We start from the raw sequence: 25,862 nt of genomic DNA on the forward strand, positions 1-25,862 counted from the left end.
TACTAATTTTCATATTGTAATAGCTATGACTATTAGTTTTCTAATCATGATATCATGCGAAATATAATGATAATAACAATAATAGTTAATTATATTTACTTATTGTATATAAGTATGAATTTGGTGGATGATGCTTTTGATACTCGTGTGTGAGCGTACCCATTTCGCTCGTGGCGTCAACTTTTTTATAGCTGAAAGTCTCGTCGACTCAATTAGATTATATACTATTACGTTGAATTGTAAATAATAATTTATACTACATTTATAAAAAGTTTTTCGATTTTGTTTGATTGATTTGCGTGGATAGATTACACTTGCGCATAAAATGTTAGCAATCCAAAAGTTTTCTTGTTAGTTACAGATTGTTAGTAGCTTTTCAACATAGTTGAATGTATTGTTTGAATATGGCGCTGCAATTTTTAATAAAAGTTTTTTATAACGATTTTTTAAGAAAAAAATTTTTTTTAATATTTTAAATATTTTTCGTCAAAAGAGAAAAATATGAGTTTCATTATGGTCATTGCATTTTTCAAATTAACTTCAATGAAATACGATATAGCAATGTTATTATTAAAAAGAACATTTCATTTTGTTTATTATAAGAAAAAAAAAAATAGTTGAAAAATAAAACTTTAATGTATAATTAATTAATTATTAGTTAATTATCACTGTAATGAGTTAGATTACTTCAGTGGTACACTCTCCTCCTTTGCATCTAATGTAAAAAACTTATTACTACTCCATTAGTTTATCTATATGTGCTATCATTTCTTAACTGTATATTTTTTCTAGTTCATGCACGAAAATAATGCTATCTAATCATTTAATTATTTAATCTTGTAAAAACCTTGTATGTATATAGCCGATGAGCGTTTATTCTATTTGAAATAAATAAATAAATAAATAAATAATTGATAAAAAAAACTACAATTAAGTACTCTATGTTCTATTTTTCACCAAAAATCGAAAGATGGTATTTATTTTTAATAAAAAATAAAACGAAAAAAAATACGCTACTTTGGATTGATCAACATTGTTGTATCAATTAAATTATTCCGCTGCCAGTGTCCTCATCGGTAAGTATTTTAAAGAACTGAGTAACACGAAGTTGTAAAAGAGTTAAAAAGCAATTTTACGTCTGCGGTGATCGAGCAGGTTGGTGGAATGGTCACCCAAGCTAGTGACACCCTCTCGTCTCTACCCCGGAACTAAAGCAATTTTGATTCAATCTCTTCGATCGAAAGTCCTAGTGGACAGACATAGAAGTGAAAAGGTAATGAAAAATAACAATCACATAAGAAAATGCAAATTATTATCCATGTCGAGAATAAAGACACAAATGATTCTGATAATTTTTCGGTTTCTATTATTTACATTACCGTCAAGATAAGTAACATGTGACCGAAAGTGATTCATTGGCAAGATAAAATGTAATATTTAGGGACAGCTAGATTTATATTTTGGACGAAAATCATAACAGTTGAGTGTCTTTTTCAATGATTGGCAGAGGGTTGTAGATTTGGTAGAAAAGGGTGGTGAGCGTGTCAACAATAGATCGCTTAGCGGCACAGACGTGTCAGCTGTCAAGGCATCGAAGGGCGTTCCTAGATGATTGACAGTTTTATAGAGAAAGCTCTCTTCGCTCATTTGTTCCCGGATTTGCGATCACGGATCTTGTCAATGCACGACAACGACAATCGTGGCTCACTTTACTGTTTTTAGATTTTCCGAGATTTCTGGTCTAGTATCATCAAATTATGCCGGAGTAGGGTAGAGTGTTTTGGCAGTTGAGGTAAAGCATCAACAAAAGCAATAATTGGCTATTTTTAACACGTAACACGTTCACTCAATGTCACCCGAATAAACTTAAGTGTGGTATTATGTCCATAAGATCTGGTGATAGATATCGGCTCATTTTCTATATGGTTTTATCACTAAAAAGCTGAAGATATGGATAGCACGAGAACGTGAAAAGCATAAAGCCGTAAAAAAATAGTTATCTTATGTTTGATGTTACTACATGCGATACTTACTTCACAGTTGGAGTGGCTGATGTTGCTTAGATTGAGCTTGAAGACTTTATCCCTAGAAGCAGAAAAATATAAGAACATGGTAAGAAATTTTATTAAAGCTCGAGCACTGGATTAGATGATATAGAACAGGAATGGCAAGTGGATAAGAGGTTGATATTTCATTTTATGGCTCAGATCATTCACTGTATTTTTATCTACCATATATTTTGTTTTATTTCATCCCAGTTTTGTATGACTTCTGCTTCTGGTTCGCTCTAAACCGATTGCTCACGGCAATCAACGATAAATGTTAAAGTTGTAGAAGTTCTATAAGCTTAAAAACTAGCCTCCGGGTAACTGTTAAAGTACTGAATACGCAAGAGGAATAAAGTGATAGATAATCGAAATTCACTTGCTGCTTCCAGTACTTTTCTTGTGTAAATAAAATATCTTCAGATGCTACATCTGATCTATTTTTCAATAATTGGATGAAATTAATTTTTAAATGATGCATGATTATGGGTATTTCAAATTCTAAATCAAAGAGGGTATTTAAAACCCTAATCGCGGATTATTTTTGTGCCAAAGGAGTTTTACAAAGCCTTGCTTACTGCGACATGGTTTTTTTAGTAATCAGATCAGAGTTAAGCCCAATATTGCATCTCAGTGTGACTTGGGTAGCGCTGAATCTTTATAAATCCAATTTGCGAGCACAACTACGTATTAGAAGTCATTTATAACATCTGGCTGCCATTTTTTTTAACTCTAATGCGTTAGTACAATTTTAGGACGTGTTATACAATTATTTACTTGGGTGTAAAGGGAAAATTTACTTTAATTGTGTTCTATGTTTATTTATTGGTAATTGGTACTAATTATATATTCGACATGTGTAAGGTTTTTCAATGCTTGAATAAATTAATACGTTACCGGCTGTAAAAAATTTTTGTTAGACTTTTAATGCAAAAATTCAATAAATAAGATCTCGAAAAATAATCGAAAAAATGAAAAATAATCATGACTACATTACGTAGCTGGTATTTAAGTACCAGCAAAAAATTTTCTGATATGATCTGATATAGCTATATATATATACGAATATATGAGAAAATTATTTCATGGGTAGCTAGTGTAACTAATTTTTATTGTGAATATTATTCAGATATTTACAATCTAGATATCATACAATTGTGCTTTTAAAGTATTGAATTGTTTTCATGAATTTTAATAGCAATATGATAATCCAATTAACCTTTTGTCAGGTCCCATACAATAAAGTCCATTAAAGGACAGTAAGTTAGACAGGGACAAATACTGTGATAAATTTAAACAACGTCCATAACATTTAATTGATATTGATTTTGAGCATTGATGTTTCAAAAATAAACATTTTTGTAAATGACCTATTTGTTCTGGTATTTTGACGAAATGTCAATACTTTTATAGAAGAAATATAAAAGTCCCGTATTGCAACAATAGATACATTTAGAATGTTACTGAGTTTTTTTATAATTCCTATTGTAAATTCCTGTAAATATTTACCATGCCTGAAGATAAGCAAAATTATGAATAGAGATTTGCTTAAAAATTCAGAAGAAAATGTGCGATTTCTGATTATTTAGCAAAGAAATAATTTATTTGAAAGCACGCATCGTTCACTGAGCCAAAAAAGTTAAATTCACCGAATATACAATTACAGAAACAAAATTTATCCTTATATATTTGTATATATAAATATAATTTACCCAGTTTTGATCAGAAAGTGTTACGGTACATTAACTTTAACTGCGTATAACTTTATTCCAATAGCCATTCGTCATCGACTTTCAATAAAAACCCAGTGAGATGTGAGATGCGAAAGAGGAAGAAAAGAATCGGTTAAATTGACGCGTAGAAAGAGGCAGTAGCGCCACCTATAGAATCTACGGAACGACCACAGCACTAGCATTATTCTATTCATCGACAGTACGACACTGTGAAAAAGTAAATACCTAGCCGTTAGAAAAACAAATCCGACTCTTCGAATTCACCAAAACTTTTCACTATACTTTCCAACTCGAGGAAACTTTTACGGTGTACGTGCTAGGAGTATTCGAACGAACGAGCCAACAGAGAAAACTGGTAAAGGATGAAAGTAAAAATAAAATCAAATAAAATGGAAAAAGAAAAAAAAAAGGAAAGTAAGCAGTAAGAACGCGAGAACCAAAGCACGGAACCAATTTTACGGACAAAAAGTTGGTCGAATCAGCCGCGGGGTGGAGCATCGATTTCAATTTGGGTAGAAGGTAAAGATTGAGAGGCAAAATAGGGGAAGGTAAAACGAGAGAAAGAAATAACGTTAGGTGTCGGAATCGCTCACAAGAATTTCTCAATCCTATACTTCTTTGCTGTACTACCTTCCTTACAACTCTGCTTCTGGAATTATAAATAATTACTTGGGTAAAAAAATAAGGAAAAAAAGTTTATCACGAAAAAACCTTGGGGTTATGTATAATTTATCATCACGTTCTTAGTCATGAATTACAAGTTCTTATATTTCACCGTTGAACACGTGGTACTTTTTCGATTTCAGAAATATTTTCAAGTGAATTACTTTTTTCGCACCGAAAAAGCTTCAACCACTTTACTTGTATAGAAGAAAGTCGAACATAGACACCGCGTACTAAAATTTCAATTGAAAATAAATTCAATGTAAAACTTTTTTAAAGAATTCATAATGCGCTCCAGGCAGTTGTCGAAATAGTTCTGTTGCCGCAGAAAAATATGGAAATTGTTAGGAAATAAGAAAAAATAATACACACCAACATCACATCAGAGACATTTTATTTCTTTCATATTTTATTTTTGAACTCGAATTTTTTTTTTGAACACAAGTCGTAATTATTTTTTAAGAAAAGTAAAATTTTTCTATTATAAATCTCGTACAAATTTTCAATTTTAGATGATATTTTTCAATATTAAGTTTTATTGGCATCAATTGTATTTTATTAAAAATACTAAATTCTAAAGTTCAAGTTATCAATTAAATGAAAATATTAATTGTAATCATGATTCTAAATCACGTTAAAAATGTTCAAGCTGAGTATTTTCGTCAATTTGTCGTTACCGCGGAACGTCTACGAAAACTAAAATAAATCCAGTAAGTCGCAAGAGAAATGACAGGTGTGAGATTCTAAAGAAAAATAGTCACTGCTGCAGCTCATCTTTCTATGAAATTTGCATCAACTCATACTCGACAAAAATGTCGAGAAATGATTCTTCACCTTACTAAGATGCTTTTGCAGTGTCGCAGTTGAATTTTATTTGCTTTTATCATCTCATTTTTCCAAAACTCATTTGAATAAATAGACTGAAAAAAAAAACTACTTGATTCAAAATCAATACTCTTGATCTAAAAAAATTATTTTAAAGAAAACCTTATGACTTGATTCAAGAATCTCTTGATCTAAAACTGGTTTTTTGGTTTGCAAAATTATACATTTCTTTTATACAGAAAAAATTACCATTCTTTCCGACTAAAAATAATTTGTTTTTTTTTAAGAATTTTATATTCTTGATTTAAGAAAAAGTTTCTTTAGTCAAAGTAACACAACGAATTTTTTTTTTACTTTAACTCATTTTAAAATATTGTTGATTTGTTTTTTATGAAAAAAAAAATAACAGAAATCTGAATAATGTTCGTATTCTTGAAATAAGTCGATAATGTCTTAAACTACACTGTAAAAAATCCGGAGTGAATCGGGAGTGAATTTCACTCCCATCACTCGGAGTTCCGGAGTGAAGTGATTTCGAATTTCACTCCGAAAAACATCCACGTTCGGAGTTTTTAAAATAAACGATTCAAATAAAATAAGGATGAATTTTCGTTCTACAAAAAAAAATCTAAAAATTATTAATCTTTATATATATATATATATATATATATATATATATATATATATATATATATATATATAGCATATGCATATATATATATATATATATATATATATATATATATATATATATATATATATATATATTTCTTCTGTGCGTGTGTTTGTCACTGAACTCCTAAACGGCTGGACCGATTTTAATGAAATTTTTTGTGTGTCTTCCGGTGGACTCCAGAATGGTTTAGATTCACAATTCAGTCCACGAGAAATTGTTTATTTAATAGATTTTTTATTTATAAATTGTTGTTGACCTTGACTACCCACATGCACTTTTCATATATTTTATAAATATCATATATATAAGATAGATGAAAAAATTCATATGGGTACTCAAATGAAAGGTCTCGATGAGTATAAAATCATAATGGACTTATATTTATGAAAATGTTAATAATTAACGAATAATAATGTATTTTGTCAACTAATGATATTTCTAAAGATATAAGCTCATCCCGATGTTACACTCTTCAAGACCTTTCATTTGAGTACCCACATCAATTTTTCATATATTTTATATATATATATATATATATATATATATATATATATATATATATATATATATATATATATATATATATGAAAAATATATCAAAAATGCATGTGGGTACTCAGATGAAAGGTCTTAATAAGTGTAACATCGGGATGAGCTTATATCTTTAAAAATATCATTAGTTGACAAGATACAATGTCATTTCTTAATTATTGAAGTTTTGAAAGATATAAGCTCATCCCGATGTTACAATCATCGAGTTCTTTCATTTGAGTACCCACATAACATTTTTTATATATTTTATATATATGGTATTTGTAGAAGATATAAATATGTAAAATATATCAAAAATGCATGTGGGTACTCAAATCAAAGCTCTTGATGAGTATAAAATCAGAATGGGCTTATATTTACGAAAATGTTAATTATTGAAGAATGCCCATTGCATATTGTTAACTAATGATGTTTTTAACTATACAAGCTCATTCCTAAAATTTCTAAATTTAAGACGTGTGTACATGACAACGTCTGTCGGGTCCGCTAGTATGTATATATATATATATATATATATATATATATATATATAGTATATATATATATATATATATATATATATATATATATATCTAGATATTTTCTCTTGACAATTTTTAATTATAATTAATTTAAAAAAAAAAATAAATAAAAACATTATAATAATAATTAAAATGAAATATTATTAAAAATAATAAATTAAATATAAAAAGGGTTTATAAAAATATTTTTTTTTACAAAAATTTATTCATTTATAAATTCATTTATTTTGGGACCGAATGCGGAGTGAATTTTATTATCAATAAAAATTAACTCCTTCTCGGAGTAAATATCACTCCCGCTGGGAGTGAATCAATTAAAAATCATTCACTCTTCATTCACTCCGCGTTTACTCCGCAAATTTTTTACAGTGTAACGTTACCACATGTCTCAATTTTTAAGAAAGGAACTGTTGATTCAAGTGTGGGATTTCTTGTTTAAAAAAGCAAAGTATTAATTGGTAAAATTTTTTGATAAAGAATTTTTTTTCTTAATGCTCAAGTTTTATTTTTTAACTCACAACTTGATTTGAATAACTCAAAAAGAGAGTGAAATTTTGAAGAGAATAATTTTTTTCAAGTGTGATTAGCTCTAAAAAAAATTTCCAGGAAAAATTGAAAAGAGACTAAAATTTAAAAAATTTAATCGATAATTGAGGAAGGAATATGGTGGAGGGGATACTTCAATTAGCGTATTGTTAATCGTTAGCGAACAGCCGCGGGCAGGACGCAGTCTCAAATACTCATTATCAAAAGCATCACATTTCTAATTAACGAGAAGAACAGAATATAGGGTCCCCAGCAGCACACTATCCTAGGATATTAATTTAACAGTGTGGTTGGTGTACGCCATGGAGCCTCATCAATGAGAATCGATCAAGTGATGGCAAAAGTAAACACAACGAGAAAGAAATCGTCTGTCCTGCTTTTTCCGATCGCAAAATTACTTAGCTCTTCTTCAGTCAAGCAGTTCTGCGGGACAATTATTTACATTTAGCCTCCGCAAAATTGAAAATATATGAGTAAGTGAGTTTGAGAAATGAAAAAAGGTTGATTTATCTGAAATAAAAAAGCGAGATAACCGTAAACGTTTGAAATCATTGAAAGAAACGTCCGTTAAGTTCGGACCACATTACTGTACCATCGATGGTCTTATCGGAATTCGATAGCCGGAGGGTAATAGATACTGTGGATAAACTAAACGTGGAAGCTCGCCAGAAACAGCAAACGTTAAAACTGAAATGCTCATCTCTTCGGCCAAAGGAAAATGCAATTTATCATTATTCCAATCCTGTTGCTTTTTATAGCTTTTTTGGTGTTTCTACCAAAGTTTTATCTTTAAACTTTTGAAATTCAAAGAAACTTTTTTTCTTTGTCCCTACCAAAGCTCTTTGTATATTTTTGAATTGTTGGGAAATTGTAACATATCGGAAACAGAAGAAATGAAAATGCTTTAATAAATGTATTTTTAAATAAAAAACAATTTTCGGAATTAAAAAAAAAAAAAAAATGATTCAACTATTGTAATTAGAGGGAGATCGTCAATCAACCGAAACATCAAAGGTAATATTTTCTCGTTTTTAATAGCGACTGTTTCAATTGACGTTAGTCTCCCAACATTTAAATCATTATATGACAACTGAAACCTTTACCTTTGTCTGCAGTATGAGCATAACCGAAAAGGGTTTGTTAAAAGGATATTGACCATTTTATGTAATACTATCAGTGCTTTTACTCGTTGCACCGATTGTCAGTTCAGTTTTTAGATAAAAAGGAAAATTATGAGCTTGGAATTTTTTTTTAAATTTAAAAAATCAAGCGCTGATTGAGAAAATTAAAAATGTTCTAATTATTTAAAAACAATTTTATAATTAAATAATTTTCTTTATAAGTTGGAACATTTTTAATTTTCTGGATTATAAAAAGTTAATTACTAACAATCAAGCTGAATTTTTCATTCGAATCAGAATTTTAAATAATTTTAAATCAATACTTTATGGGTTTTTCTTTTTAATGTATAATTTGAATATTATAATTTTATTATTTTCAAAGAAAATTTTCGATATTAAATTAATTAATGAAGAATCTATAATGATACTTAAAATATTACTTCCCTGGTTAGAAAAAAGTATTAAAAACTATTGAAAATTTTAATTCGCTAAAAGGCAAGGAGTTGAGAAAATATTGAAAAGATTCAAATTTGTTTTTTTTATAATAATTTTTGATCAATTTTTTTAATCAAAGCTATTTGCTATAAAAAAACATCGTGCTTCATCAGAATGTATCTTTTTTCACTCTATTATGATGTTATGAATTTAATATTTCAATGATCCATTCATAATAAGTTAATAACCAATAATAATGTTTAATTAGTCATTATTTTTCAAAAGTGATTATTGAAGATCGGATACGAAATTTAAAATAACGATATAAAACAGAAAATTAAATATTTTAATTATTTAATGATAATAAATATTCATTAACAATGAATTATCTGTAAAATATGATTTATTAACAGTTAATGAAAGTTTTTCAACTGTTGGGGAACATTTGTTTCGATTTTTAAATAAAAGGTGAAAATAGAAATTATACTTTGACACTTTTTGCAACTCTTCGATTTCAATAGATAATATAATTTTACTAGGTAGATTAATAGTTTTCTAATTAAAAAATGAAATACCTGTAATGAAATGCCATTATTTATTTAAGAAAGATTTTTACTCAAATTGCCCCGTTAAAAAAAATTTACTAAAAAAAAAAAATTATTAACTGTTATTAAATTTACTTTTCATTTTAAAAAATATTTATTAAAAATTAAACAAAAAATTGTTTATATTTAATAAATGAATAAATTATTTTCAAATAAATAAATTTACTACTAGTCGATAAATTCGTAAATTAGTGCATTATTTAAGATCTATTGAATTACAACTAAACTGATAAAATTAGTTTCTATTTATAATTAAAATTACCAACCCAGTAAGATTCTGATCACGATTAAACTGACCTTCATTTAATTTTACTCTTTTTAAACTTTTCTTTGTAAGAAACTTCTTGGTAACTCCCTGCCTGAAGGGAACTAATGCGCCTTTTCGAAACTTTTAATCGACCTAGACTATCCGCCGAGGAAAGCTTAATCGGAGTTCGGCTCTTCGATGAGGCTGAAGAGATAGGTAGAAATGAGAGTGCACAGGAGGTTGTTTCACTACTTTTCTCGTTTTCTTTTGTCTGGCTCCGACTGGTCTCGAGTATCTACCACGTCATCAAATTTTCTTCGCCCCACACCCTTTTTCCTCTGGTCTATTATTAACACTATGTAGCATTTTGTTGGCATTTACCGAATTAAGAAGGGAGAACCTAAGCACAAAGCCGAGATGACGGGGAACGCGATCACCCAAATGGACGGTTACATACAAAGGGGGGCTGCCTTGAATCAAGAAATAATACTCCGGCCTCAAGTAATGATCTAACGACAGAGAAAGAAAATTTCAATAAACTACACTTTCTAAGAGTCTGGTATACATACTAATAAAACCCCTGTATAACACTAGCCACCGATTTGTACTTTTTCAATTCTCAACCCCAGTAGCGATACCCCCTTCCATAACATCCCCTAGACTCCAATAATATCTAGTAGAGGACATATACACCCTGAAAGGAGACGATAAAAGATCAGGGTCCTCGAATTATTCATATGATTCGCTTTCAATGTTGTACATGTTTACTACGGGATTTCGGTTGAAAACAATATTTTTTTCACATCCCCTTCGACTTTATTAGATAAACCCATAGAAAAATGTTCTGATATGGCTCCATATAAGCTATTTCCAATTAATTCATTATAATAGGGACCGAGCCTCTAGACTGTCACGCCAACTGGTGACTTAAATGTACAAATTACGGTCAAAAATTTTGAATTTTAACATGAGTTTCACTTTTTATTAATTTTTATCTTAATAAATGGATAGATTTTTGGCAGTATTTTTATCAATATAATTTAGTTATACTTTAGAGTATATAATTACACTGGACTGAAAGTGTAAAATAAATCCGAACAAAAACAGTTTCACTGTAAAAAAATCGCGTCAAGTCCACGTTCATAAGACTATTAAGAAAAAAAAAATTTTTTTTTTTCTTTACAAAAAGATATAAAATAGAAAAATTAAAAAATCCAAGTAACCGATATGATTGTATATGATTTTCGGAAATTAAAAAAAATTTTGTTGTAAATTTAAAAATTAAGAAAAAAAATTTGGAACGTATTTAGTGTGCGTCATTGTGTATTTCAATTTTTTTAAAGTCCTAGTAAATAGATTTTACGAATTTCATTAAAAGTAAAATATTTTGCAACCACGCACACTAAATACGTTTCAAAATTTTTTTCTTAATTTTTAAATTTACAACAAAATTTTTTTTAATTTCCGAAAATCATATACAATCATATCGGTTACTTGGATTTTTTAATTTTTCTATTTTATATCTTTTTTGTAAAGAAAAAAAATTTTTTTCTTAATAGTCTTATGAACGTGGACTTGGCGCGATTTTTTTACAGTGAAACTGTTTTTGTTCGGATTTCAGTATTTTTTGTAATTATAATAAAAATTTGCAATTAGTACTAACTTAAATCTCAAGTTGGCTGCATTTTTGATAGCAAACTATCCCCTTGAAGCTACAGTTTATGTAAAAATAATTACAGCGCACCCTGGCGGGTGTAGATGCAAGCTGTGAAATTTATTTTTTTAACTGTAGTTTCCCATCTATTGGAGGATTACCATGCATTCTCGAATTACTTAGTCTGTGGCATGTCACTTTTTACATCGAAAAAAAGTCAGGATCGAAATTTTTGAGCTTGCTATAGTTTGTGCTGATAAAATTTAATAATTTCAAGTAAATTAATGGTTATAATTGAATATAATTAATTGATATCAGTAAAATAAAGTATGAATTACTGTTATAATATAAAATTTAGGAACAAGAAGTACCGTCGAATTAAATAAAATTTTGCAACCTCGAAATACCGTTCTGCTTACAGTAAACACACTCGGTAGTCTGGCGCTCCGTTTACAACGGATTTGAACGGAACTTGGCGCCAGATTCTACCGAATCTGTGGATTAATCACTGAAATTTTGATGATTTTCTCTGACTGGCTGTGGTTCGCGGTCGAAAAATGGTAAACAAATAACCTCGATAGAAGCGCAACTAGAGTAGGACATAATCTAGCGCTCACGTTTTCTGAGGTATTTACATTTTTTTCTTCAACTAGATTCCATAAATATCCAGGTTCAAATTGTTTTTAACAACTTCAATGGTTTCCGCTTTGAATGCGATCGGATGCTACCCGTCAAAAACTGTAATTAATTATTTTTTCCTATTCTTCATTATTATTTCATTAACAATTGCAATATTTTTGCCTGTTTTTTGTGTAAATTTAACACCAAAGCGCGTGGCTTTCGGCTGTAGTGCTGTCTCTATAGTTCGAGGTCGGTCCCTATTGTTGATTAATTTGTTCTAAAAATGTATACTTCAAATAATATTTGTTACTAATATTGGTTTTGTATTCAATTAGCCTAAAAACGAATTTTAGATAATCTTTCAAGAAAAATAAAACAAAATTATTTATGTTTAAAAACTGAATTCACTTGTAAAGTAAAGAATCAGAAATCTTGTTTCCTTCATCGGAGGTTTCCAATACTACCTTTGGTCAAAAAATTATAAATGAACATAAGTGACCATATCAGGCCGTACTGTCATATCCAGGAATCAGACCATAGCAGTTTATACATGAACAGATCAGAAAATTTGTTTATGGATATCCTCAATAAATTTTCTCAAAATTGGAATTTCAGCACTTAATTTAAATTTTCAAAGATTATGGGCCCAGTTTCAAGTATTTTATGAGTCTGATATAAAACGATATTGAGGAAAAAAATTCAAGTAACAAATAATGATAAAGTTCAATGAGACTTAACTAATTTGTCATTGGAATTCTCAATTGGTAATCTCCTTCGGGACATTCTCCAAATGGTGAATAATGTGAATAAACTAACAAGAAAGACTTAACGATAGTGGTACGGATAAAACCGATGAGACTCCGTCTCAAGAAAAAGTAATTCCCAAAAGTTTGTTATTCACAAGCGTGTGAGTGCCAACAGTCATGGCGGAAAGACACGTGATTTATTGATAAAGTTTGGCTGGTTAATTTGACGAACGACGGTACAGAGAATTCGATTCGGCTAATGGTTAATACTTTTTGTTTGTCTGACCCGGTCGTTACAAGGTACAGTATAGTATAGTATAGTATACTTACTGGTAGTGTAGTCAAAAAAACGTGTACAGGATGTTCGACGATATGAGCCACAGGGAAGACATGAATATCCTCATACTCGAGTTCGTAATGGCTGAGGAAGCCATTTTTCTCATCACTTTTTGCTGCAGAACAGCGAAAACTTCGTAGAACGGTTTTGGTATAAGAGGGATCACTTTTTAATTGTATATAAAATCTACTTTTTTGAAAAAATATAATATAATCTCTTAGTTTCATTAATTAAACTTGTACTATAATTTGAAAGTGATGAATAGTCATTGAAGACGTAACTTTTACTGCGTATTCCTCGCCGTAGAAATTAAAAAACTTTGTGATTAAGTAAAATGTATTTCGTTATATTCAAGAAAGTTTATTGGACTTTTAACACCTTGCGAAAAAATTGTTAATTATTCAGAATTTCTAGTGATTACCACTAATTTGATATTCGAAAATTTATTTTTGATCAGATATTGGATACCTAAAGTTTCCAGCTCTCAGCTTTGAGGGAGCTAGCTCGGCCATTTTGAAGATAATGTCGATCTGAATGTTTTATAACTTTCAAACGACTTGGCTGAGTTATATGGTTGATGAACCAATCCGATGAGCTTGTTGGTCATAAAAACAAGTTCCCATTTCGGATTAATCGACTGAATAGAAAGTGAGTTTCTTAAAAAATTAATTACAAAATACATTCTTTTTTTAGTCTCTTTGAAATTACTTGATTAAAATATTTAAATCTGACTAGATCCAGGACTTATGAAAGCTTCTTTTGAGTTTATGAAAGGATCAACTTAAGTGTGAGTCAAGAAGTAAAAATACACTAATAGAAAAATTTATTAACTGTTCGTAAATTCATTTATTGTAGAACAATCAATTTATTTATTAGTTATAAATAATTGTTTTTTAACTTTTGATAAATGTTTTTTTTGACCAATGAATGATTTATGAACTATTAATAAATATATATTAGATAATGCAATTAAAAAAAAATTAGAAAAACGGTTCACCCTAAAGGCCATCCCTGAAACTTCCCGCTAATTCCATTCCTGGGCGCTTAAAATTGTACTTATATGACATTTTTGAGATTTTTGAGCTCAAAATATGATTGATGTGATATTTTGAGCTCGCTGAGTTCAAAGAAATAATATTTCTATGCATTTGAGCTCTCCCAGCTCAAAAGTCTGATAGAAGTTTCATAGAATTTTTACACGGTTGGCGGCATTCGACGCAGTTTTATCATCCTCATAAGTAATTTTCAGGTTTTAATTGATCGAACCAAAAATTTTGGAGTAATCCCGAAAAAACACTTTTTTCGGTTTTCTTTCGTTCACGATATCTCTCGAACGAATCAACCGATTTCGACCAGCTTGGTGGCGATCGACGTGGTTTTTCGAGCTTAAAGGCGGATTAGTTTTTGAAGTTGATCGATAAAGCCGTTTAAAAGATATTCCAAAAAAACCACTTTCAAAAAAAATTTTTTTCTTATTTTTTTTGAAATTTTTCAAAATTTCTCAAAATCTATCGGTCCGAATCGGTTCAAACTCACAGGAATTCTAAGTTTGAGGGAATTCTTTAGAACGCTGTTTAGTAGATTCCGATCGATTGAGTCGTTCAAAAGTTATAAGCGAGTCACACACACACACACACACACACGCACACACATACACACACACACATACAGACAGACATAGTGACAACATCGCGGGAGTAGTCAGGGAAGCTTCCTACGACCTTAAAACGTCGAGATCTGATGAAAACTCGATTTGCAAAACGGGGTGAAAACAATAACTTCCCGATTTTTGAAAATCTTCGATTTTCTTAGCGGAAAGTTAAAAATCAATTATCATACGGAATTATCAACGAATCATACGGAAATGAAACTTAGAAAATCTTTGATATTTATTAATATCGTTTGAACGATCACGAGTTTAATAAAGAAAGTTACACATGTTTGAACGTGTACTTGGCGCGAATACTACCGGGTCTCCGGGTCAATATGATTCTTTCTCAAGATCAATAATCATATATTCGAGATTTATATTAATCCGTTGTATGTGATGTCTACTCTGATAAAAAACAAATATATGAAATTAAAATACAGTAAAAAATTTACTTAAACAAAAAAATGAACTGCTCCAGTGTTGTAAATACTTTTAACAAAAAATTTCGTTGAAAATAAAAATTCAAATATATGACGCGAAGAGAGAAAACTAAAACAATAAAAAACCCGATGAACATTTATACATTTAATATATTTTATGAATTACTAAAACTTGTAAAAGTTATAAAAAAGTTATAGCTATTGGTTTCCATCATATTTAGCCCTGGAGATAAAAATTTTACTGCTAAAATGCTTTTAAAAATAGTGGAGATTTTAAAATATCAATATGATCATAACATACTACAGTGATTGTTACTTTCACTTATACTTTAATCTAGATTATAGAATATTTCGAATCTTCTGAGTGAATAAAACTTTTAATAGTCAAACAAATAGAGATATACATTAATACTTACATAGCTCCCACGTAAAGAGTATCTCTTTTACTATCCAGATAAAGCGTTCTGTAATAGAGCATTCCACAGCTGAATTCTCGGACATGTTCTGCAACAGAAAAGCGGAAATAAATAAATACAAGCCTCCTGGGTTAACTTCAAAAACTAGATTACTCAAACTTACAAAAAAGTTTGTATATTATTATTCTGACATTTATTTTTTATTGTACAAAACTGTATTTAAAAATAATAATAATAATAATAATAATAATAATAATAATAATAATAATAATAATAATAATAATAATAAGCTCATGGTTAAGATTCAAGGAGTGCAATTTGTGTCTTTTAGCATAGCACTTTTTACCGAGAAATCTTGAATTCACGGTTACCAGTCCTTGGTGTATCTCATGAACTGCGATGCATGAAATTCACTGGGAAAAAACATTTACGCAAAAGTTCAATGCTGTAAGTATAAACCAAGTCGTCGGGAGTCTCAACGGAAAAAAGCTATACGACATATAATATGAGCATATATAGAGTTATACATGGCGCAATGTACTACAACGCGGCAAGCCCTCCAGTTCGCGACACTGATCTGCTTAACATATGAAAGAAAGTCACCCCTTATAAATATACTCGTTCCACTTCGTGCTAAGAGAGTGCGAACAATGCTATATATTATGCGATATCAGAAGGGCCCGACGCCCAGTGAAAGGGGTCTATAATACAAAACTAACCGTATACACCTCCCCCGCCTTATATGACTCCCCATTTTAGAGCACAATCAACCCTCTTTATCATATTTTTCTTTGTAATATCTTTTGGTCTTTCTCATCTTCTCTTTATCTCGTTGCCACTTGTGAACTTCCTTTGGCTCTCGTCTTCCATATTGTACTCCTTAGGGTTAACATGTCTGCAAGTGAAGTCTTTTGACGGCAACAACTCTATTAATATAAATTTGAATAACGTTACTGGTAGAAAGCATAAATAAAATTATAGTTAGTTAAACCATTCTTGGTATAATTAGACACTTTCTTTGTTTTTCAAATTGAATTGTCTTTTGTTTAAAGATTTTTTCTTTTTTTTTTTTTTTTTTTTTAAGAGTGATAGTTGGAGAGATATTGAAAACCTATCTACAGATTTATCCTTGAAATTTGGTACGTGTCCACAAAAGATAAGGAAGATTTGGGATTTTCCGACGAAAGTGGGAGCTACATTGGAATTCACTTGGATCAATAGCATATGGTAAAGAGATGAAAAAGAGAGAGGAAGCAGTGAATATTGTAAGATAAAACGATAAGTGTTTCGCAGATTGACTCGCAATCTTCGTAGTATCTTGTTACCTGTTTTTGTCGAACAATCTTAACTGGAGATATCTAAAGTCTCATCGGTTAAAAAAAAATTAATAGTTATTTATCGAGGATAAACAAGGGACAATTTAATGTACAAGCACAAAGCTTTTATTTTAGAAATTGATGTGTTATTCACGTAAGATTGTTTATATGGTGATGATCGTTGTTAGCATCATGATTCTCAACACCATATTACGAACTTTAAAGAAATTTAAAATTTGCATCTTTATCACCATCATCATGATTATAATTCTTATAATTATTATTACGAATAAATATACAATTGTATAAGTATTTCCATTTTTTTTTCTTTATTCCGAAGATCGGTGTCTACCGTCAATTTGGATCGGGAAAGTTGGCTTTGAATTACTGAACTCTTCAATTGTATAAGTATGTTAAAAAAAAAAAAAATACAGACATACTGTTAACAGGAAATTATTCTTGAGAATATTTTGACATCTATATCAGTTATTTTGTCTATCACTTATAAGTCATAGAATAAGTAAGTTATTGGTAGCGTAAAAAATTTTCAGTAGTAAGTATCCACAACAACAGTAAAAAAATATTTTAGATTCGCATTTTTTAATCTAATCCTTTATTTTCCAAAGGTAATAGCGTAGCTTTTTTCGCTTACAGAAACTTATAATTGAAAATTATAAGTCAATATACATTACTGATACACCTCGGGCTATGTTTGCTTTGTTAATAAAAATTGTAAATCAACTCCACATTTTTTTTTGGTAAAAATAATTTTTCCATTTTACTGTGAGAAGACCAAGGGTACATATTAAAAGATTAAAGGATTAAAATAATAATAACGCTGGAAATTGGATACGGCCTTGGTTGGGCCCTTATAATCTTTTCGGACCATATGCCAACGTGAACTGGAACGAAGCCAGCCGAGTGTGTGGAGATATTAAGTCCAAAAGAGTACATGGGAGAAGTTCAGAAGAAACAGTGATAGTGAAAAAGAGAACGAGAGAGAGAGAAAGAAAGTAAAAAATATCGTAGAACTTAATCTGGGATCGCGAGAGGGGAAAAATGAATTTATTCAATCGGTGCTATAGAGTCAGCGAGCGGATTGTAAAAATACTACGCATTTCAAACCGAGAACTCTAGTGTATACAAGCACGTGATAGAGTAACTATCTTCCGTCTTTTTCCACAGGCTTCACCTCTAATTCCGACTTTTATCGAACGGCAAAAAAATAAATAAAAAAAAAACAATATTTGGATAACGATTCATTCGATAAGCCTATTCTCGATAGCACATATACGATACGTTGAGATTCAATCACAATGTATTTCACGAATTATCTGCGCGTCAAACATCCTGACGATAGGGAGGAAAATGTAGATAGGAGGGTGCGCCATTTTTTTTTTTATCTTACAATATATCGTGACACATCAACGGATTTATATTTTGGGATGATAACTGCTTCACCCAACAAACTGACAGACAGGGTATTTTTAAACGTCAAATATCGAATAATATGATGATATTAAAAAATTATTGATGATGATGATGATGATAATGCATGATCTTTATGGTCGTTATCATTGTCATAGTGAAACATCGTTTACTATATTATAATAATTATGATACATCGACACCATCATCATCACCATATTTCATTGTAACAATGATGATAAAGCATGATTATTATTATTAAGATCATTTTTTATTGATTTGATGTTTCATTATATATACGATACCGATGATAATCATATCAATGGTTATGATAATAACATTCAAATGTTTTTTTTATTCGTTGATGAAGAAAAAATTAATAATCTTAATTTGAAGGATCTAAAATTAACATCAATTAAATTAGAATATTTTCAGCCTTATTGGTCATAAGTGACTAGTGGATCTTTAATTCAAGAGAGGAAACTTTCGACATATAGGGAAGATGGAGTGTCCATCTATTGGCTTGAATTAAAGATGCACTAGTCACTTATGACCAATAAGGCTGAAAATATTCTAATTTAAATATACAATCGGTCAATGAAAAAATAACTCTGATTAACATCAATAGTGCCGCCCTCAGAAGGCTTAAAAAAGGAACTTACTAAGCAGACGTGGTTGACGGCCCAAAGTTCTCATTGGACGATGCTTTAAGGCGCGATTTAAAGCATCGAACCACAAAAGCTTTTAGACCTTTAGCATTAGATCGCATTGAAGCGTCACAAATGTGGAACTAAGACAGAAAAGTTCAAGATAGTTCGGTATGATTGAGCAGCACGAGAACTATAAAAAATTTAATGGAAGAAAATAGAAAACAAAAACACTCAGTGGTGTTCTAGGGTAACATATAGCTGTCGAAGTAGAGTATAAAACCTCGAGTAACTGTTCAGTATCACTTTTGAGTCGTGCTGTGGATAAAATAGCCGTGGGAAAAAACCAGTGTGCAAGAAGATAGATACCATTTATCCGACTAGGTCCAATGGTCGCGTATAGTTTCACGTGCGGTGTCGGTCTCTCACCAAGTACAGAGTCAAGGGTGAACTGCTTCAAAAACTCCTACGTACAAAACAATCTCACTTGCTCTGAACGGTTTTCCTCTATTCGCCGCCCCTAGCAAATGTTCTTCAACGAACACATTTCAAACTCCCAATTGGTCACTGATCCTCATCGAACATGACAATACACTTCCGTAAAATCCGATCTCTTAGTAAACTTGTCAATTGTACTCCTAGTCCTCTATTCACATATTAAGTACTCTGCTTTTTATCAAATAGTTAACGACGATCGATGCCTCACAGTTTAAAACAAAGTCCGACGGTAATTATTCTCTAGAAGCTTAAAAATCCTAAGAAATACAGTGATAAATTTTTGTGAAAATAAAACCAGTAAGAAATCAATTGTGCTTCGGGAAAAAAAGTTTAGCGCTTTCAGGAGATAGTCAATTGAAACGAATTATGCTGCTCAAATAAAAAGAGGAAGCATGCAAATCTAGAGAGATGGTAAGCTCGATAAAAGTCTTAAGAGCAGTCTACAAAGGCAAAGTAGATGGTACAGATTAGAGACTGGCGAGAAAAAATATCGCTGGCTCCTTTCTTTTATTTTTCTATTTACCTTTTACTTTTTCTTTAGGTCTACGGTGTGCTTATAAATTTATAAGATAAAGTTTTAACGATTGTTTTGTACATCTTTGAATATAGTTTTCCTTGTAAATTGGATAGTTTGAATATTGGTACGGAAATATAAAACGAAAGTTTACTTTTTATACATTATAAGTTCGGAAATAGTACATTAAAATACGAATGGCTTAAATGAGCGATTATGACACGGCGTGAAGTTAGCGCACGAGCGAAGCGAGTGCGCTAACACGCCGTGAATGATCACTCATTTAAGCCACGAGTATCTTACACTATTTTGTAGTACCAGTGTCCTAAATTCGTCTTCAATTTTATTCAAATTTAAGTATAAAAATTAATTAAGGAAAAGCAAAAATAGTATATCATGCATAGCAGGATCGCAAGCATTCCAAATAAATAAAATTTAGAATGCAGAAATAAATAATTGCTTAAAAATAGTCTAATAGTATAATCTAATTGTAGTAATCGACAACGTCGCACGAGTTGCACATACTATTTTTTATTACAAATGCGGCGATATATGTGGGCCCAAAATCGGGGTCCAGGGGCGTAGCCCCGGCGGGGGGTTGGGGGCGGAGCCCCCCCAGTCCCAAAAAACAAATGAAAAAATAAAAAAAAAGAAACAAACATATATCAAATAATAAATCGAAAGTGATTAATATTAATTAACAAAAAATAAATTCACACATTGAAACAATCAATACATAAAATTAAATAACATTAAATTTAGCTGTCACTTTATAATTTTTTAATTTTCTTAAAAATGTTAATTTCCACTTTCTATTTATTATTAAAATCATAAAATGTAAAATCTTAACGAATATTTATTTTTCTTCTGATTGAACTTCAATGGTGAAATGGCAGTTTTGGAATACCATACATTGAGACTCTTCAAATTTTTTCACGCACAAACCTAAGTCTTGATCATAAAATACTGTAGCACACTACAGACAATACTGTAACAGATAAAGGAATGAGGAGTTTCACAATCGTCGAATTGAGAAGTTGAATTTTTCTTTCTTGCGACAGTATTTTCTTGCAAAGTAAATTTAAATTTTTTTTGATGGCGTAATGTATCCTACTTTAACTTCATTTGATGCTGATGAACAAGGTTGGTCAAAGTTTGATGAAACATTATCTTTGGGTTTGGACATTGAGACTGCTGTTTTAATTAATTTTTCATTTAATACTGGTAAAACATTTGAAATTTTTGTAAAATTTTTTTTCGTCGAAACATCTGAATCGGTTGATTTATTCAAAACGGTAAAGTTTGTAATTACAGGAGATGGTTTAGTAGATGAAGGAGTGGATCCAACAGTATTTGTTTTTTTATTCAAAACAATTCCATCGGTGATCATAGAATCAGTACGTTTTTTGTTGTTAACGAAATCGGCAATATAACCTTCAACTACTGTTGATGACTTCCAACCACTATGTCTCTTCATCACTGTCATATCACCTCCAGCATCAGCTAACAATGTGGCAGATGTTCGACGGAAACTATGTCCTGTGTATTTCTTTGCATTTTCTAATTTTAAAAATTCAGCAATGGTTCTAGGCATTGAACCAAACTTGTTAATTCCTATGGGCTGACAAGTACAGCGACCATTTTGGTAATTAAAAAAAAATCTATCTGTCTTACAGGTTTGGGGCCTAGCATACATATGTTCTTTTGCGTAGTCGTAATATATACCGTTAATGGTAAATGATCTTGGCTGATTATTTTTTGTTATCGGAACTTTAATAAATAAAGTGTTCTCATCAATTTTTTTGACATCTTCCAGTTTCATGTTCATGAATTCACTTCTTCTTAAAGCACCAGAAATTCCAAATACTAAACAAACCTGCAACAGTAAGAATAAAATAAACAAATGTTTAGACTATACAGACATTTTCATACTAAACATATCAATAAATATTTAATTACCTTTGTAGCAAAATATTTATTATCAGGGGCTTCATTTAGAAATTTTTCGATATTTTCTTTTGTAAAAACTTCAGATTTTTTAGCAACTTATTTACACATTTGTTTCTTCAAAAAAAAATGTTACTTTTTTGTAATTACCAATATCAACATCATCAAATGCTTTGATAGTAGTTTTCAACATCGAATGAAAAGCCCATAAACTAGGAGGGGCATATTTTTGAGAAAGATTATCAAAGTAGACTACAATTACATCTTCAGCAAAAGAATTTGATTTAACATTTTCTTTACGCCATGCTTTAAAAGCATTATAAGTTGCCACATACATTCGTCCAGATTTTGTTGGCATTGATTGTAAAGCTATATTCTTCGCCTTTTCTTTTATATTGTCAGGAACAAAATCATTATAATCATCGTCTAAATCGCTGTAATCACTGTCCATATTTATTACGGAATAAGATTGTTGTTAAATTAAATAATGTTCAGAAAATATTTCACACCAGAATAATGTTTACGACTGAGCGAAATCGTTAATAAAAAACATTTGAGAATCATTAATAGAGGTTTTAGCATACTTCAGACTGAATCATAACCGACAAAAAGATGTAATTTTAATCATTAATTATTTATTATTTTGTATTTTTTCGGGGCTTTGAATGTTTTTAAATATATTTTTTCATTTTTTTTTGCGGTGAAAGTCAAATTTTTAGAGCAGAAATGTATGAATTGATCGTAAATATGAGCCCGTAGCCTAAAAAATTCCTCTCTACTCGTTTCATAATTGTTTATTTAAGTCAGCAGTTTAGCGAGTCCTAAATATGAATTTAGGACACGCAGTGCTATAAAGTAAATAATGCTGCATCTATATTGATACATGTGTCCGCTAACATTAAACTACAAATTTTTTTTTTTTTGTAGATATAATGTCAGTATTTTACTTTTAATCTATCTTTTCGAGACAATTTTATTTAATACTCGTGGTAGAAGTCAAACTCCCGTTTCCAGAGATTCTTAGTTAAAATACCAACTATATTTCTTGGTGAATAGTTAGTATTGACAAAAAAGCAGTTTTCTTTGTCTGTGATGACAAACTTGAGATCAACGCGTTAACTTCAGATTCGTATTTCTCAACTGATAAACCTTCTAAGAGCAAGGATTGTCGCAAACAACAATTTTATACTTTTACGTAATTTTCGCAATGAAAAAGGAAACAATAGCATGGATACAAAAAAAATAATTCATAATTGAATTATTAAAATACAACGGAAGTAAAATATGTAACATAAGTTAATAAAAATAGTAATATTATATATCACCAGCGACAGAATGCATACGAAGCATTCGGGAGTAAAGTACAAGATAAATAAAATAAAAGAAAATATAATAAAAAAAAATGGAAAAAATGATAGGATGGAAGCTCACCGTTAAGTGGACTATAGAAAGTACGAATAATGCCTGAAATAAATTGCGTTATCTTTTCGTTCCATGCGTATGGCTTGCAAGCGTCACTACCACCACTGGCCAATTACTCATGCGTCTGCACACGAAAGCCAGCTAATACTCTTTCTTTCTCTCCATATGTATATAATAGTACATAGCATGTATTCACAAAAGACCATTACATGTGACACTTCAAAGTATGGACTACATGTTTCCTCACTAGACCGCTGGATTTTCCCGCATTTTCAAAAGACAGATAATCGCAGAAGTACTTGGAGTTCTTTTTCTTTGCAGCAGGGAGTTGTTCAATTTAATGAGTTTGTTGATCTTCCACATTGGAATTGCACGGAGAAATGAGTAGAATTATTGATTATTTTATGTTCTAAATTGAATCAAATATCATCAATGCTATTAATCAGTAAAGAAGTGGAGGATGTATTTGGTAATCACATACCCACGCTTCCGAACTACAACCCTTCTTCCTTTCAGCAGAATGTAGAGTGTGGGTGAAGTTTAGTAGGTCTTGTTGAAAAAAAAGTAGGGATGAGAGAGCGTCGATGGTCGAGGGACAATACACTCCATCCTGGTGCACATATAGGCGGTGAAAGTAATTGCCAACGTAATCACACACGTTGCACAAACTGACCCCGCACATCACCCAGCAGCATTGGAATACATGAGAGTGTGGACATATCCCAGTAGGGAATGTTTTAGATCAGATAACTGGTACATACCGTGAGCCAGGGAGGGAATGTAACATTCATGTATGAGTAGCGATATATGTGTAGGTAGTAGTGGACAGTAGTCAGGCTCGATCTGTTGAACCCTTTTACATTTCACCCGTTTACACCCTTCCGCCGATTGTAGGATTGTACCGTCACAACGAGACCAAATCTCTGTGTTAGTGCACCGCAGTAGTACAGTGGACGACAAACTCCTAGAAGCATCGTTGAACCGGAATATATTTGCGCTTGATATAACTCTATCTCTCTCAAACTCCAAAGAGATAACCCCTAAATGCTACTAAATCAAATACAATTACCTTTCCACAATATAGTTTGCCTTTCTGCCGCGTTCATCTGTCATTTCCCTACCCTCTTACGTACCGGGTAGATTCACCATGAAGATTATTTTAACGCGACCCATACACTCGTCCCGTTCGCTTGATTGAATGGAATGTTATTGTTCAATTTTTTTATGCTCGTGCTGTAAATTCTTATAATAGTGACAGACATTATACTAAAGCTAAAAGTGTAGAGAGATGTGAATCTATGGTTGAGTATAAAAGTTGATGAGGGTGAGTATGCATTGAAATATGTGGATGCTTTCGCAGCTACCGATATTATCATCAGATGTTACTTTAAGAGATAGTATAAAACTTATTTCACTTAAGCGAAAAAATTTCACTATGTTGCAATATTCTACAATATTGCGATTATTACTGTTAGTGCAGAGACCCTTTTTGCGACGCATAAGCAAGTAAGTAAATAGACTCATACAGCTATATATGCACGAATGCATTTACATCATTATATCAAACTAACATTTGCAGTACAATCACCTACATATGATTTCATGTTCAACTATAACATATTACGTATGAGCTTAACTTGCATGTTAATTAGGAACTCTTTACCGTTAAATTATTGAACGGATGTTAAGCTACTTACACAATAATCCGTCAACTAAATTTTGAAAAACCACGTGATCCAATGAAATGATTATTAATATTGCGTTTTAATTTAAATTATTATTATGTTAATGGTATTGTCGGAGATATTAATTTAAAAAAACTGTTTTTGGGAGGTTTGACGCTAAATGTTTGATAAACTCGACCTCTGTTTTTGCGTGACGTAGTTTTTTTGCCGTGGACTTGAAGGAAGAACTCTCTATAAAATAGAATCATATTTTTATAATGTGTTGTCTGATGATTATAGTCTTTCACATGGTGATTAGGAGTGTTGAAAACTATGATGATGGAAAACTGTTAAAAAAACGGAGATCAATTGCAAAAGATTTTAACGTTATGAAAAAATGATTTATTGTGTATTTTACAGTCTGTTTAAAAAATACATAGCAATAATGTAGAATAACTATTTTACATTCTAACACGAGATCGTTATGTCGGTAGATAGCGTGCATTAAGAGTGACGATTGTGCTTGGTGGAATTGGAGAGCTATAAAATGAAGAGGAATAAAAGAGAGCAAAAGACTATCTAGTCACAGTGA

The 25,862-nt window shown here is 30.7% G+C and overlaps 1 protein-coding gene across 5 annotated transcripts in view; it reads right to left on the bottom strand.

The window, feature by feature from the left end:
• The window catches only part of LOC123259806 (semaphorin-2A), a 735,036-nt gene that overhangs the window by 45,583 nt on the left and 663,591 nt on the right, over positions 1 to 25,862 (bottom strand). For all 5 annotated transcript variants that reach the window (XM_044720522.1, XM_044720525.1, XM_044720523.1 and 2 more), the window contains 2 exons: positions 15,835 to 15,922; positions 2,034 to 2,085 (listed from right to left, as the gene is read on the bottom strand). In XM_044720522.1, the coding sequence (XP_044576457.1) occupies positions 2,034 to 2,085; positions 15,835 to 15,922 (140 nt within the window). The remainder of the gene's footprint in view (positions 1 to 2,033; positions 2,086 to 15,834; positions 15,923 to 25,862) is intronic.

The sequence above is a fragment of the Cotesia glomerata genome, linkage group LG2 (genome assembly GCF_020080835.1).
Source record: "Cotesia glomerata isolate CgM1 linkage group LG2, MPM_Cglom_v2.3, whole genome shotgun sequence".
NCBI classification, from domain to species: domain Eukaryota; kingdom Metazoa; phylum Arthropoda; class Insecta; order Hymenoptera; family Braconidae; genus Cotesia; species Cotesia glomerata.